Source organism: Magnolia sinica, chromosome 8 (genome assembly GCF_029962835.1).
Source record: "Magnolia sinica isolate HGM2019 chromosome 8, MsV1, whole genome shotgun sequence".
In the NCBI taxonomy this organism is placed as follows: Eukaryota; Viridiplantae; Streptophyta; class Magnoliopsida; order Magnoliales; family Magnoliaceae; genus Magnolia; species Magnolia sinica.
The window spans coordinates 87,127,631-87,144,667 of record NC_080580.1 but is presented as its reverse complement, the minus strand read 5'-3'; the positions used below and the strand labels follow the sequence as shown (position 1 = coordinate 87,144,667).

Sequence of the window (17,037 nt, the reverse complement as noted above, 5' to 3'; positions counted from 1 at the left end):
AAGGGATCAATGATACAAGTGATGTTCCTCATGGAACGGTTACTTTAAAATCATCGATCTAGGCCCCGTGGCCTCCTCACATGGTGAGATGTTGAAGTATGAAGATGCATGTAAAATGCATTATGATGCATATGGCAAGCATGGATGTTAATTGACTGGTATGCGCATCAATAAAGTAGCTATGTGCGTAAACAGTTTTTTATGTAAATCTAGAGGTTAGCGAGATCAATATGAATAGTAATCAAGCTAAATACATCATTAAGCTATAGACTAATTAAATAAGTCATGAATTGATCAAGTGGGCCATGGGCAGTGGGTCAATCAGATAAGCCATGAGTTATATAAACGGGCCAGCAATTAAGGATATTGAACAGGCCATAATCTGAACAGTAAATGGGCTACAATCCAGGCAGCGTATGGGCCCAAATCTGGACCATATACGGGCCTAAACCAGGACTTTGTAATGGTGTTAAATCTGGACGGTAACCAGACCTGTACTTGGACCTTATCTAGGCTATGGAAATAACCTGTGATCGGGACATTAAGTGGACGCAGATCTGGACAGCGTGTAGCCCTCACAAGTGGACAGCATTTGGGCCATACTATGGGCCATGGGATGGACATATATCTGGACCATCAGATGGGCCTGGATCTAACGTGAGATGGTGCAAAACAGTGGACGGTGCACTGATCAAGATGAAATGGACGGTTCTGATTATAAGGTGAAGGATGCGTACGAGGTTGAGGCTCACATGCGCTGAGTGCTTTAGAAAACTGCCATGTGTAAACTACCATCTGCTGCTCATAAGTAGCAGCTGCTGTGAATGGATGTTAGATGCCTCATACAATGTTTTAGAAAAACGGCTGTTACATTATCAGTTGATGGGTCCCAGATGTGATGGATGGTGGAGGGTATAGTGCTGATCACGGTCCACTGGATCAGCAATCTCAGTTGCTGATGTAAGGATCCAGATGCAAGCATGTTCCGTCTCCTTTATTCAATAGATGAGAATGCTGAAAACAGCGGCAAGCATGATCTAATGGATGTCCCTGTTTGCAGCGGGACTGATGATCAGCAGGAAGAAGATGGACATCTGATTGGTTGCTGATCGTCTGCTACTTGATGGATGCTGATGACGAAGCTGTTGGCATCAAGGAGATGGGTGTGGCAGCCATTAAAGAGGCTCTTCGTCCATTGCAGAGTGCTGTAATGGTGGTGACCATGAAGGCACTGTAGTGACGACGTATCTTCAGACATGGCCCATCTGATGGACGATCTTGTTTGCCGTTGATTGTAGATGGCCTCTGGATGATCCAGGTAAGCCGGAATAAGTGTAAACAGAGAATGAAATTAATGTAGGGATCAAGCTATTATTGGGGCAGGAATCAGATTATAATCAAAGTAGAAGTCAGATGCGATCTGATCTAAAGATCGGATCTGATTTCTGATGATTTAAAGAGAAGAAACATGAGAAAAGGAGAAGACTGGAGAGGAAAACAATGAAGAAGATAATGATTTGGAGATGACGATCTTTGTAAGACGAGATGAACATTTGGAGTCTCTGCAATCTGTTGAAGATCTGGAATTCCCTTTGATGGAGATCAGCTACTGAATGACAATCAAATCTCTCTCGGTTGCTGGATGCTAATCTCTTCGTATTGCTGGATATTGATCTCCTCTACTTGCTGGACATAGATCTAATCATGATCCGTTGATCGTTGATTGTGATTTGCTGGATTGCTGGCCATCAATTTTGAGATCTGAGATCTGGAGTTCTAGCTGGAAGAAGAAGTGGAGGAGAAGAGAAATGAGATGGAGGGAAAATGGATTCCTTTGAAATGAGAGGATCTCTCTCCTATTTAAAGAGGAGGAGGAAATGGCCGCCATGTGGCGCCCATCCATAGGTCCACTTAAGCACAGGACAACAGCTAGGTGACATTTGTTGTCCACTAAAAAAGGGTGCTATGTGGCACAATGCCATTGGTCCAAATCATGCACCTTGCTTAATCAGTGTTCCATGTTTTCTACACAGCTATCCTGGGAGAATGGCCATAACTTTCGCATTAATGGTTGGATCGGGGTGATTTTGTACTCGTTGGAAAGATAATTCGACCATCTACGATCCAGGCTTGGAATCGGGTCGATCGGACACCATTTGGCCCACTAAAAAGGGATCGCAAGATGGTTGACGTCTCCTCAACTATGTTCCTCTGATCAACAGCACGTGTCTTCAGTAATCGGGGCAGATCTCCCTCGATAAGCTTTCCATTGGCTTAGGAATCACTTTGATCGGACATTGTTTCCCATCTGTCCGCTGTCTCAAACTCGGTTCATGCTTGCTGTCCACTTTTTTAACAATCTTGGAAAAGTGAAAATTTTAACCTTTCCCAAAAAAGAAACAAAGAAATAAACCGTAATTAAAATTTTAGAAGTGATGTGTAACTTACGCTACATGCATTGTTCGAAGTATCCACGATATTATTGAAATATTCATGATATTATCCATATCTCCAGCTCGGCGATACCGATACCACTAGTAGCGATACTGATAACACTAGTAGTATCGAAAATTCCAGGTATCGGCGATGTATGGCTAAGTCTAGGTGTCTCTTGTATTGCAATGTATTGGTAATATTTTCGACTGTGTAAATTCTTGTCATCGCTTGAATCGCCGTTGTATCGATGATATTTCGATAATATTGCCAAAAGTCTTTTTTTTTCTTTTTTAATTCCATTTCAGATTTTTTATTTTTATTTTTTTTTATGGGCGCATAGTTGCATGCAGTGTTCAATTTGTCAACAATAATATCGATAATATCGCGATATTATCATTATCATGGGTGATATCAAGATCACATCTTTCGTTCCCTTTCCAGTTGTTGACGATTTCTTGGCGAAATATTATGTTGTCGATATTTTGAAATATTGATGGATGTTTGGATGGAAGATTGGATGGTTGGATGGATTAGATAGGATGGATGGGATGGTTGGATTTACAATAAATGCTTTTAGGCTCCCATCAAATGAAAACTTATTATGCATTCTCTTTGCAATTTTTGATTCCTAAATATACAAATATGTGTATTTTAGCATCTCCTAAAGTTTCATTGAAAAATCCCACTGTTTCCCCCATGTTTCCCCACATTTCAGGCCTGTTTGATTTTCAATTTACATAGTAAATGGAGTGTAAATAAGTAATTATTATTTTTTACATGTGATTGGAAGAGTGGGATTTACGTTGTAAAATCTATGGGGCCTACCGTTATGTATATATCTAATCCACACTGTCTATCTAATTCCACATGCTTATTTTAGGGCATGATCCAAAAAATGAGGTAGATCTAAAGCTGAAGTGGACCACACCATAGGGAAAAAATGAAGAATTGAACACCTACCATTGCTAGTTAAAATGATCCTAGGGCCCACAGCAATGTGTCCCTATCAGCCAACCTGTTCATCACTTCACACAGACATGGATAAAGGGAAATCACAAATATCTGCTTGATTCAAAACTTCTGTGGCCCATAAGAAGAATTGAATTGTAAGCGCTCAATTCCCCTTGTTTTCTGTGGTGTGGTCCACTTGAGCTTTGCCTCATTTTTTTCTTAAGCATGCCCAAAATGAGGTGGAAAAATAGATGGATGGTGTGGGTCAAACATATACATAACAGTGGGTCCCACGGATAATTAACAGGTTAAACTCTTCTTTTCTCGGTTTCAAGCAGTAGTGTTCCAAACGAGTTTGCTGTCAACGTTATGTCAAATCAAGATACAGCTGTAGAATGAAAACGCAAAGGTAAGTAATAAATACCCATTTACATGCTGTTTACTTTGTAAATTGGAAATCAAACAGGCCCTTCTAGTTATCAGCAATTTCAATATTGTTTCAATTTCCCCGGCTAGCGAAACTTGTAGCGATATCAATACTTCTAACACTGGCTACATGTTACGTAGCTTATGCCTTATGCTTTAGAGGAGTGAACGCTGCTCTACATGCTATTCATTATTTAAAATATTGTTTTATACCAACCAACTTGATAAGGACACAGTGTTTTGATCTCTCAATGACGTACAAGATGGCTCTCACTCACACTAATACATGTCACTTTTGTTTTGGCCTCTCTTTAGGTATCTTTAGCTCATTTAGATTCAAGTTTCTTACTCCTTTTCTTTTGTGAAATTGTTTTGGGTAGATAATAGTTCCTTTACAAGAGATGAACATAGAGTTTAAATCGGCGTGAAGATAAATATGAACGCCTTGTTTGTATTCTTGCACACCTATATCCCTTCTTCCCAAAAGAGGAGGTGCAAGCGAGGCTAAGGACTTTAGACCAATTAGTCTTGTAAGTGGTCTTTCAAAGATATTGCTTATGTTCTACCATTATATTGGAAGAAAGTCATGAATGAGGATTTCTCCATATCAAGGAGCCTTTGAGAATTGTAGGTAAATTTGTCGATTGGCTCTAGCTACAAGAATGTACAATTGTACTTGAATCTTCCAAGGACTATATGATGTGCTAGGTTATTCTGCATCCTTTTGCACTCTTTATCTATGTACAAGTAGTGCCAAAGTTGGCTAATTCTGTTGGAATGCCTCTCTATGACAATTCTCCCCTACCTTTGTGTCAATGCCATTGTTATGTGCCCTTGGAGATCTGCCTTTGATCTTTGAATTGCTACAGCATGCCTCTTTTCCAGTCTTCTTCTCTCAAAAGTACTTAAGCTCTTGTAAGGTGGTACGTTGACCACATACTTGTCAAAGTCTGTTGTTAAAGTTGCCGGTTCATATGTTCGCATTCTTCTTATAGGGTCGTTTATCACTTCTTGATGGGCTTCAAGAAGGGAATGTAGGAAATGGGAGATATTTGCTTTGCAAAGAGCTCAAGTTCACAGGACACATTCCCTCTTCTCGTAAATTATGGGAACGCTCCCCCTTCAAGGCCAATAGTTGCTTGCCTTGTAGAGGGAGTGCCTAAAGCTGCATGAAGTGTGAAATGAAGTTGCAACAAATTTGGGTGTTGGAGCAGGGAAGCATCTCTTTCAAAATGTGAACGAGAGTAAATAGGTAAGAAGTGGGAGCAGGAGCAAGAGTCCAAAGTGGGAGTGACACCTAGTTTTTCCCACCAAGGTTCAAGGGATTCTTTAGGAGCTTTCCGTTATGGTCCCTCACTTGGGCACATGAGCCTGCTTCCTTTGGTGATGAATGACTTTACAACTTATGGACTTTGCTTCTTTGTACCTACTTAAGGCTCTTAGCCATGAGGTCTTTCTTAGTTGCTTCAGTGATCATTCATGCTCCCCTTGACGTGGCTTCAATTTGGCTAACTGCGCCTTCAATCTTGGTTGTTGGCAGTTCAATCAGTTCCGCTATGCTAGTACTCCAACACCATATCCAATTCCCCCAAGAAGCCCTTCAATGCAGCCAACTCTGCCATCCATCTCATTTTAGCAACTTGGTCCCCTGTGGAAACTTCAACTCTGTATCTAACTCTGCCAAGAAGTCCTACTGGTTTTTGTACCCATTTTGGATTCAACTTCTGAATCCTTTTTTTTTTTTTTTCCATTATTCAACTCTGAATCTAGAAGACACTCGTGGTGACATTGTCTGTCTTGACCCCTAACTTGGAGCCTAGTAGATAAGGCCTCCAAGTTATTGGGCAATGCACTATAGACATCATCTATGTCTGGACTGTGTATCATGATTCATTTTTGCTTAGCTAAGACTTTAATAAGCCATCGGATGTCTCTCTTGCATGCAACTCAATGTGCTTCCTATGATCGCAGAGTCTGAAGACTGGCCATACTATCAAAAAGATCCCTCAAGTCTTTGAATGCTTCTTAAAACTACACAAAATCCCCTCTTGACAAGATATGTTAATGGACCTGCCCCCCATGAGTGACCTTTATATTAACTTTCGGTAATAGCTGATCCCTTTTTGAGAAGGTAAGTTAGTAGAGCTTCTCCCCCATGAATAGCCATTTTATTAATCTTTGTTAATACCTGTTGAGGCCTAAGGACTTTAACTTAGCTAGTGTTATAATCCTCACCTTCTTCATCCATCCTAGCTTGCTATCCTCTACCCAATGCCCTTGGAATTATATTTCTTGTTGAGCGAATCAACAGTTTTTCCTTTTCACATATATTCTATTTAGATTCTTACTATCTTTTGATCAACATGTTCTTTTAGGGGTTTTTAATTTATTTTGTTTTATAGGTAGACTTCCACAAACAGATTAAATATGGATGGGACAACTTGCTTATGAGGGTGCTGAATGTGGCATGGTCATTGGTTGGTACAAAAGGCGTGACTAGAAACTCAAATGCTTTGATTTGGCAACATGTGAAACATGATATTCATCTCATCTCCTTCAATCATCTGCACTTGATGGTGCACATCAAGTTCACATAACTTGATGTAGCAACCTTACCAATGGTAAAATTCGTTCCCAATGAAGAAGGGTAATTCTTAATGGTTGCCACATTCAAGATTTTGTAGTTGATGCATGGCCATAGGCCGCTGCTATGCTTCTTTTGGAACAACACTAGGGATGCATAATGTGCTTTGGATCGTTGCATGTAGCTCACATCCAACAATTCCTTTAGTTGCATCCTTTGCTCCAACTCTCAGGTCAAGGCCATCCTCCTAGTGCAGGCAGCTTCATTCGTAACTCCCAACTCGATCCGGTTTTTCGCCTCCATTGTTGGGTTTGCCTTCTTTGGCCTTCTTCCTCTACTAAGGCTGCTTCTTAAGTGGTCTTTCTTACCTCTCCTAACCAAGTGCATGTCTGATGTAGTTCAACAATTTTCTTGCCTACACTATGGGTATATGAGTTGGTTTTAAGGATCTAGGGAGGGAAATGAAGGAAAAAAAGGAGAAGAACAAGAGAGAGGTGTGAGATTGAGAGAGGCTTCTTGGTGTATTACCCCACGCCGCCCCGCCGCCCCGCCCCCCCCCCCCCACACACACACACCTTTTATTATAAGGCTACGAATAGATAAAACACACTTCGTAGGAGCATACAAAGGGGCAAAAATACACACTACTCTTCCTATACTCCCCCTCAAGTTGGAGCATAGACATTGATCTTGCCCAACTTGCTAGTGATACGAAGAAGAGCAACCTCCGGCTAAGAGACTTGGTACGAACATCGGCCAGCCGGTCCCCAGTGCGAACAAATAGAGTCACAATTTCCTTGTTAGCCACTTCCTCCTGAATGAAGTGACAATCAATCTCAATGTGCTTCGTGTGCTCATGGAACACTGGATTGTGGCAATATGAATGACAACTTGATTATCGCAATGCAAAGGAATGAGACTTGGGGAATCATAACCGAGTTCCAGTAAGAGGGTTCGAAGCCAAATAAGTTCACATGTCGCATGAGCCATTGCCCGATACTCAGCCTCATCAGAAGATCTTGCCACAACGGATTGCTCCTTACTCTTTGTTGGTGATAAGGTTGCCACCAACAAGTGTACAATACCCAAATATAGATCGTCGATCATGTGAACTTCCAGCACATTTAACATCAGAATAACCAGATAAATGAAGGTGGCCATGTTGCTGCAATGGTAAACCTTTGCCTGGGGAAGATTTAAGAAATCGAAGAATACGATATACTGCTCCCAAATGCGCGGTACGTGGGGCATGCATGAATTGACTTACAACACCCACTGCATACGAGAGATCCAACCGAGTAATAGTGAGATAAGTCGTTCAACTAGTCGCCAATACATCATAAGGTCAGAGAGGAGTTCACCGTAATCGGGACCAATTTTATGAGTAACATCCATAGGTGTTGAAGCAAGCTTACATCGAAGCATCCCAGTCTCGAAGAGAAGATCAAGAGCATATTTCCATCAGTGATCGAGTTGTCGGTATCGCTACAAGTTTCGCTGGCCGGAGATAAAAATCTAATATCGTTATCGCTGATAATATTGTCGATAACCGAAAATGCAAAGAAAAAGGGGGAAACATGGAGAAAATGGTGGAATTTTTCAGTGAAACTTCAGGACATGCCTAAATACACATATTTACATATTCGGGAATGAAAAAATTGCAAAAAACATGCATTAAATAATAAGTTTTTATTTAACGGGGGCCAAAAAGCATGCATTGTCGTAAGAAATCACTCAAATAGTAATCAAAATGAGTTTATATAATACAAATGCAAGCTTACAAGAATGCTAAAGGGCTAGGATGTTAAATCAAATCAAAATTTCATGTAACTTACAATTGAGGAAAGAGTCCGCAGATTGCGTATTGAGTAAATTCCGTAGGCCCAAGGTGATTTATGTACTTTATCTGCTAGCTACAGATCAAGGTTATCTTACTATGGAAACATTGGTACAAGTGGCAGGAAAATGAATCAATTTGGTCTGTCCATCTAGTTTTCCTTACTTTGGATGGTTGGTTTATCCAAATTTATAAATATCCAGTTATCATATACATCTGAAAGATGGCCTTCAAGCGATGGTGTGAGATGAAAATAGTTAATAGACAAACATTCATCCAATTAAATTGATGAAATGTGATAAACAAGATTTTCTAATTGCTGTGATATTTTTCAAAAATATCCATCTATGATATATCCCACTAGATGGACGGCCCCGATCAATACATCTCCCTGCTACCTGTAGGGTAGAGATATGGATCTACCACTAGATGGACAGCCCCGATAATCCTAACCATCAGATCGATGACATGCAAAACAGGTAGAGACATCATTCTTAATCATCAAGTGGGCCTCATGATAATTTCGGTGTACTTCATGACGTTGCCACTGCTGGTTTATGTGCATTTACAACATCCCATCCAAACCCTACAGTGATGTCTATTTGTCATCCAAGCTTTAATAAGAACAAAAAGACATGAATGAAGGGGAAAAAATAAATATAAGCTCAGTACAAAAATTCCGTGACACTTAAGAATTTTTCAACGGTACAAGTTCAATTCACACTGTTTCATGTGGTGTGGTGCATTTGAGCTTTGGATATTCTTCACTTTTGGACCCACCGTGAATGCTTTTTAATGGTAGAAATTCAATCACTACTGTTTTCCCATGGTGTGGTCCACCTGAGATTTTGATCTACCTATTTTATTACATTTAATATTAAAATGATGTGTAAAAATGGATGGACGGTGTGAATTAAAGACAGATCATAATGGGCCCGCGGAGCAGCGATCAGCGTCACTAGCTAAACTGCGTCCCCGCGTGCTCAGTACACAATCCGATTTTTATAAAAAATGGACGCGGATTGCGTCCTAGCCCCGCCTGGACGGATCCGTCCGAGCAAGGTTCTGTGGGGCCCACCATGATGTAAGTATTTTATCCACACCATTCATCGCTTTTCTAATATCATTTTAAGATATTATACAAAAATTTAAGTAAATACACATCTCCAGTGGACCACATCAAAGGAAGCTGTAGTGATAATGACACCCACCGTTGAAACCTTTCTAAGGGCCATCGTGATGTTTTTTTACCACCCAACCTATCAATAAGGTCATGCAGACTTGGATGAAGTGAATGAGATAGATCTAAAGTTCAAGAGGACCCCACCATTGAAAATAGTGGGGACAGTGACATCCACCATTCAAAACTTCTTGGGGGCCATAGTAGTTTCCAATCAAGCTGATATTTTTGTTTTCACTTCATCTATCTCTATGTTAACTTATGAATAGGTTGGATCTCAAAAATACATCACGATGGGCCCTATAAACGTTTCAATGGTGGGTGTGACTGCTCAGTATGCTAAGTGCCCCTTAAAACGGAAGCAGATCGGGTAGTGAGTAACTCAATACGCTAAGCGTACAGAGTAAACTCTGTGGGGTCCACCATGATTTATATATTATATCCACGCCTTCCATCCATTTTACCAGATAAATTTAGGACTTGAACCCAAAAATGAAGAATATCCAAGTCTTAAATGGACCACACCACCTGACACGCCTTCCATCCATTTTACCAGATAAATTTAGGACTTGAACCCAAAAATGAAGAATATCCAAGTCTTAAATGGACCACACCACCTGGAACAGTGTGAATTGAACATCTACTGTTAAAATTTCTTGAGGGCCACCAAAGTTTTGGATCAATCTGATATTTGTGTTTTCCCTTCATCCATGTTTTTGTGATCTTATGAACAGGCTGGATGACAAATAAACATCACTGTGGGGCCTATCAAGTTTCAACGGTGGAAATCATTATTCCCACTATTTCCTATGGTACGGTCAAATTGAGCTTTGTATATACTTCAATTTTGGTCTCAACCCTTAAATGAGATGGAAAAACGGATGGACGGTGTGGATTAACCACATACGTTCACAGTGAGCCCAACAGAGTTTAATCAGTACGATAAGAGCGTGTGTACTGAGTAACACAGTACGCAATCTGATTTCCCTAAAATCTGAAATCCGATTCCCCAAAATGCGTAGAAACCCTGAAAATCCCTCTCCCTCATTCCAAATTTTCAAAAATTCCTCTCCTTCCCACCAAAATCTCCAGATTTTCATCCCGAAAATCCCTCTCCCTCATCCCAAATTTTTATTTTTATTTTTTAAAAACCCTCTATTTTCCAACAAGATATCGAGACGACAGAAAAACTGATTTTTTTGGGGTTGAATCTTACCGGAAAGGTTGCCGATCTGCACTCAACAACCATGAAGCTCTTAAAATTCGCGTCTTCAAACAGATTCAGGCGAAAAATAGGTATTTTCTTGTGTTTTTTGTTTTTTATTTTGACGATTTTACATCCCCTTTTATCGTGGGAACAGTGAAATTTCGGCAACATTTCGAAAATATCGACGATATCGAAATTATCAGCGAGATTATCGGCGAAACCTGCCACCGAAACGAATAAATGGGGTTTCGGTATCCCTGAGCCAGCGATACCGATATCATCGGCGACAATTCGATATTGTCGTCGATAATTTAAACACTGATTTCCATTGAGAATGCGCAATTCCAAACTTAGATTGGGCAACTTCAATGCCTAAGAAATAGCGAAGGGCTCCAAGATCTTTGATTGCAAATCGAGTCTTGAGAAAGGATTTAATGGCCACAATTCCCGCAGTATCATCTGTCGACAACACAATGTCATCTACATAAACAATCAACACCATGATCCTCGTGGACCATTGACAGATGAATAGCGAATGATCAGCTTGACTATGAACAATCCAAAATCTAGAAGAGCCCAACTAAATTTATTGAGCCAAGCGTGTGGGGATTGTTTAAGACCGTAGATAGACTTTTTAAGGCGGCACACAAGGGGAGAGTTAGAAGGCATCGAAAAACCAGGGGATTTGATCCATATAAACCTCCTCAGCAAGATCACTGTATAAAAAGGCATTCTTCACATCGAGTTAAAACAGGGGCCAAGACAAGTTCATTGCCAAAGAGATGACCACACGAACATAACTGAACTTGGCCACAGGAGAGAATGTCTCAAAGTAATCCACACTATATGTTTTTTTTTTTTTTTTTTGAACACACAGGGTGTCCCCACCTCTTTTTGAAGTGAGACTAATCCTTGAGGATACACGCAATCACCCACAACCAGTGTTTAAATTATCGGCGACAATATCGAATTGTCGCTGATAATATTGGTATCGCTAGGTAATTGAAACAGATAACCTAATTTTTCGTTTCTCTGCTAGATATTGCCGAAATATCGCTGATAATATCGTTTTTTCGATATTTTCTACAAAATCGCCGATATTTCATTGTTCCCACCAACTACCACCCTTTTTCCGATACAATGTCGATGTTTTCGGCGATAAAATCGTCGAAATCTAAGACAAACAAAAAACAGAAAAGAAAATACTTGTTTTTCGCTCGGATCTGTTTGAAGATGTGAATTTCAGAGATTCATAGCTGTTCATTGCAGATCGGCAACCGTTGTTCAAGAGGTAAGAATAACACACACACAAAATAAATAAATAAATAAATAAATAAAAATAAAATCCTATTTTCCGTCGAAAAATCCTCTGGCAACTTCTCCGGAAAGAATCGAGGTATGAAAAATCAGAGATCTTGTTGGAAAACATAAGATTTTTTTTAAAAATTTTGGGATGAGGGGGAGGGATTTTCGGGTTGAAAATCAGGAGATATTGTTGGGAAAGAGAGGGTTTTCTGAAAATTTGGGACAAGGGAGAGGGAATTTTGGGTGTAGACAAAAATGGGGTCAGATTTTGGTTTTAAATGGGGGTTTGGCTTTGACGCTGCCAGGTCGGTGCTCTGTGGGCCCCACCATGATGTATCTGTTTTAACTTTTATCCATGTTGTCCAATCATTTTTAAAGATCATTTTAGAGCTTGATCCAAAAAATGAGGTAGATCTAAAACTCGGGTGGACCACACCACGGGAAAACAATAGTGATTAAATGTCCACCATTAAAAATCTCCTAGGGCCCGCTGTACTGTTTATTTGATGTCCAAGCTATTGATTAGGTCTTATATACCTGGGTGAAGGGAAAAAAGAAATATCAGTTTGATCCAAAACTTTTGTAGCCCGCAAGAAGTTTTTGATGGTAGACGTTCAATTAACATTGTATGGTCCACTTGAGATTTTAATCTACCTCATTTTTGGTCCGATATCATAAAATGATCTAAAAAAATGGACAGATGGAATGTATGAAACATATGCATCATGGTGGGACCACTAGCGACAGCGTCACCAGCCCATCTCGGGTGCGTATGCAGTACGGATGCGGTTTGGCTAGTGACGTTGATCGATGCTCTGTGGGCCCATCATGATCTATTTGTTTTATCCATACCATCCATCCATTTTTACACATCATTTTAATATTAAATCTCATAAAATAAGTGGATCACGATCTCAGGTGGACCACACCATGGGAAAACGGTAGTGATTGAATTTCTACCATTAAAAACCTCCTGGGGCCCACTGTAATGTTTATTTGACATCCAACCTATAGATTACATCATTAAGACCTGGATGTAGTCAAAAAACAAATATCAAGCCAAATATTAGCTTGATCCAAAACTTTTGTAGCCCTAAGTTTTTAATGGTGAGAGCTCAATCAACATTGTGTGGCCCACTTGAGATTTTTATCTACATTAGTTTTGGTTTCATACCATAAACTTATCTGGAAAAATAAATGGACGGCATGGATGAGACATATCATTTTGGGGCCCATTGACCACTGACCACTATACGTTGGCTAGTGGCAGGGTGAGTAGCCAATCGTTTCCAGGCAGTACCCTTGGCCGACTGAGTAAACTCTGTGGACCCACCATCATGTATGTGTCATATCCACGCCGTGCATCCATTTTTGCATACCATTTTAGGGCATGGTCCCAAAATTCAAGAATATCCAGAGCTCGTGGACTACACTGCAAAAAATAGTGTGAATTGAACATATACCGTTGAAAACTTCTCAGGTCCACAGAAGTTTTGGATGAACCTGAGATTTATGTTTTCCCTTCATCTGTATCTTTTTTACCTTGTTAACAGGTTGGATAATAGTAAACATCACTGTGGGCTTTAGGAAAATTTCAGTGGGGGATATCATTAACCCAACTGTTTACTGTGGTGTGGTCCACTTAAGCTTTTTTTATGCTTCAATTTTGGGCGAAACCCTTAAAATCAGTGGAAAAAATGGATGAACGGTATGGATAAGCCACATACATCTATATTGTCCTTCCCTATGAGCCCCATAGTCATAGGTCCCACCCACTTCGGTGGATAGGGAGTCTCACCTAATCCAATTATTGGGGACTGCGTATTGAGTAAACTATGTGAGGTCTGCCATGATTTATGTATTTTATCATCTCCGTCCATCCATTTTAATAGATAATTTTAGGGATTGAGACAAAAAATGAGGCATGTCCAATGTTCAAATGGACCACACCACTGGAAACAGTTGAATTGAACATCTACCGTTGAAAAATTCTTGGAGGCCATAGAAGTTTTGGGTCAAGCTTATATTTGTGTTTTAACTTAATCCATGTCTGTATGATCATATGAATAGGTTGGGTGACAAATAAATATCACTGTTGGGCCTAGAAAGGTTTCGACGGTGGAAATCATTATCCCCATTGTTTCCAGTGGCATGATCCACTTGATCTTTCGATGTGCTTCAATTTTGGGCTAAACCCCTTAAATTAGATGGGAAAACGGATGGACGGCATGGATAGACTACATACATTCAAGGTATTCCCAACTGAGTTTACTTAGTATGATAAGAGCGTATTGAGTAACATAGTATGCAATCCGATTTCCTTTCCTAGGAAGTACTTGGGTCCTCAGCTGGGATGTAAGGTGGGGTCCACCATGTTGTTTCTAAAAAATCCACCATGGCCATCCTTTTTCCCCAATCATTTCAGGACATGAACCCAAAAAACCAGGTGTATCCAAAACTCAAGTGGGCCACACGAGAGGAAACTGTGGAGATTCAGTGACCACCATTTAAATAAATGCATATTTTTTTGAATTCATTTACTTTGCATGTCTTAATTATTGTAAGCTTGTATTTGTATTATATAGTTCCTATTTGAGTGATTTCTTACGACAACGCATGCCTTTTGGCCCCAATTAAATGAAAACTTATTATTTAATGCATTCTTTTTGTAATTTTTTCATTCGTGAATATGTAAATATGTGTATTTAGGCATGTCCTGAAATTTCATTGAAAAATTCCACCATTTTCTCCATGTTTCCCCAATTTTCCCTACATTTCCGGTTATCGGCGATAACGATATTATATCTTTATCTCTGGCCAGCGAAACTTGTAGCGATACCAACAACTCGAACACTGCCCACAACCACGTGTATCGGGTAAAGCCAAGGAGGGGAATCGAACCCTCATCTATAGGGAGCAAACCTATGGTGAAGACCATTCGCCCAAACCTTGTTGTTTAAGAATGTCTCAAAGTAGTCCACACTATATGTTTGAGTATAGTCCTTTGCAACTAACTGTGTTTTATAGCAATCGATCGAACCATCAAGAAGATACTTAATGATATAAACCCATCGACATCCAACTATTTGTTGGCCTACAGGTAAGGTAACCAATTCCCGTGTACCGTTCTTCTCCAGCGCTTGCATCTCTTCCATCATAGCCTTAGTCCAACCAGGACCACTTGTAGCTTCCTTCTGGTTACGAGGAGTAACTGAGGAGGATAAGGAAGCTGCAAAAGACTGGAAAGAAGGTGAAAGATGGTGATATGATACAAAATTGCTAATGGAATGCTCTTTGCAAGAATGGGAAGGTTTGCGCAAGGCAATGGGAGGATCATCGGGAGAGATAGTGATGCAGGACAATTAATCACTTGCTCTAAAAGCTTGAACTAATAGAGCATGGGGAATTAATCCTTTTATCTCATAACCTAGGTCCCACATCCCATGGGCTAGAACCTCAGCCGAACCCCCTTCGTGGGCCTCACTTCACATGGGTTCTGCTTCACATGAGCCACCTGCCTTACACGGGCCACCCACGCCGACTGTGCCCCTGCATCCTACAGGCCACCCCACTCGAGTCCGGTGTTAAAACGCCTATGCATTAATTATCCCTGGTGAAGAGTCTTGAATACGAGTCTTCCCGCTCTGATACTAATTTGATGCAGGACAATTAACCACTTGCTCTAAAAGCTCAAATTGATAGAGCATGGCGAATTACTCCCTTTATCTTATAGCCCCCCACATCCCATGGGTTATAACCTCGACCGAACCTCCCTCATGGACCCCACTTCATATGGGTTCCACTTCACATGAGCCACCCGCCTCACACGGGTGGGGCTAGCCTCACACAAGCCACCCGCCTTACACGGGCCACCCACCCCAAGTGTGTCCTTGCATCCCACAGGCCACCCCACTTGAGCCTTGTGTAAAAATGCCCCTGCATCAGATAAAGTTTTTACTTGAAGTGCCAACTGGAGTAGATGAAATAATGGGTTGTTGATCAGTGGAGGATTTAACGATACACAAGGATGGGCTTTGAGATGGGGGAAGTGGAAGTATCATCTAGGCTAGATATTGGAAGGGATGTCAAGTTAGACTGCACAGGCTTCCCCTCACTGATAAGATGATTATGTTGAGATTTTTCTTCATTAGAAAAATATGGAATATCTTCAAAGAAGGTCACATCGGCGAATACATTTCTTACTGGTCAGAGGATCATAACATTTATACCTCTTTTGTGATCAAGAATAACCTAAGAAGACACACTTAATGACCTTGTGGGCTCTGAAGATGAGGAACATTCTGTCCAAGTTGTTGCGGGAATGAAGGATGACCTATTCCTGTGGGCTCTGAATCACAAAACATTTAAAGATATTATAGTGGGATTGGTGCCAAGCAGGTGATGAGAGATTATATGGTCCAAGGCAAATCTGTTTTAGTGTGGAGGATATAAGGGGTTAGATCAGTTGGAAGGTGGGTGTTTAAGTTTCACGATTTGTGAACCAGGGAGCGAGGCAAAGCAAGAGTTGGTGGGCATCTCTTGAATCCTCAGGGAATGATATTAGGGGCCTGTTATGGCCATTTGTCCACCCAGGCCTGAGTGTTGGCTTCAAGTGAAGACAATGAAGCTTATTCAATCTCTCCTTCTTCATCTCAATGTTATTGTTGGAGTGAACTGACAGTGTTGAATTGGGCTTAAGGGAGATGGTTTTATCCTGGGGGCAGTAATTGAGCTATTCAGGGAATTTGCATCTCATCTGTTGAGCTAAACATTTCGTTTTCCTGGGGGTTACCGATGCCAATGCCCCTGTTGCTTCTCTATCTGAAGTTGGGCCCTTGCACCATTTTATGTACTTTGAGAAACTCGCCTTCCTTTTTTTTTTTATTTAATGTGTCCAGTTATTGGTTTAACACATGCACAATGTTTTGAATGGTGTCATAGCGTAGCTATGATGCTACATGGTGTTAGCAAATAGTGAAAATCCTATGGGGGTCATAGTATACTCGTAGTGTATGTAGCGTCGTAGTGTATTCATAGCGTAAGCGTACGCTATGTTTCTTTAATAAATTGTAATTATATTTTGTATTTTGTACTTAATACTCTTAACCTGC

General features: G+C 40.5%; 1 protein-coding gene across 2 annotated transcripts in view; it reads left to right on the top strand.

Annotated features, from left to right (window-relative positions):
• Positions 1-17,037, top strand: part of LOC131253600 (nudix hydrolase 16, mitochondrial-like) — a 41,629-nt gene that overhangs the window by 22,448 nt on the left and 2,144 nt on the right. The window contains exon 4 of one of the 2 annotated variants that reach the window (XM_058254668.1): positions 6,216-6,425. The exons of the other annotated variant lie outside the window; for it this stretch is intronic. Within the exon in view, the coding sequence (XP_058110651.1) occupies positions 6,216-6,410 (195 nt within the window). The 3' untranslated portion in view covers positions 6,411-6,425. Of the gene's footprint in view, positions 1-6,215; positions 6,426-17,037 lie in introns of those variants that run through there. 2 annotated transcript variants of the gene reach the window in all.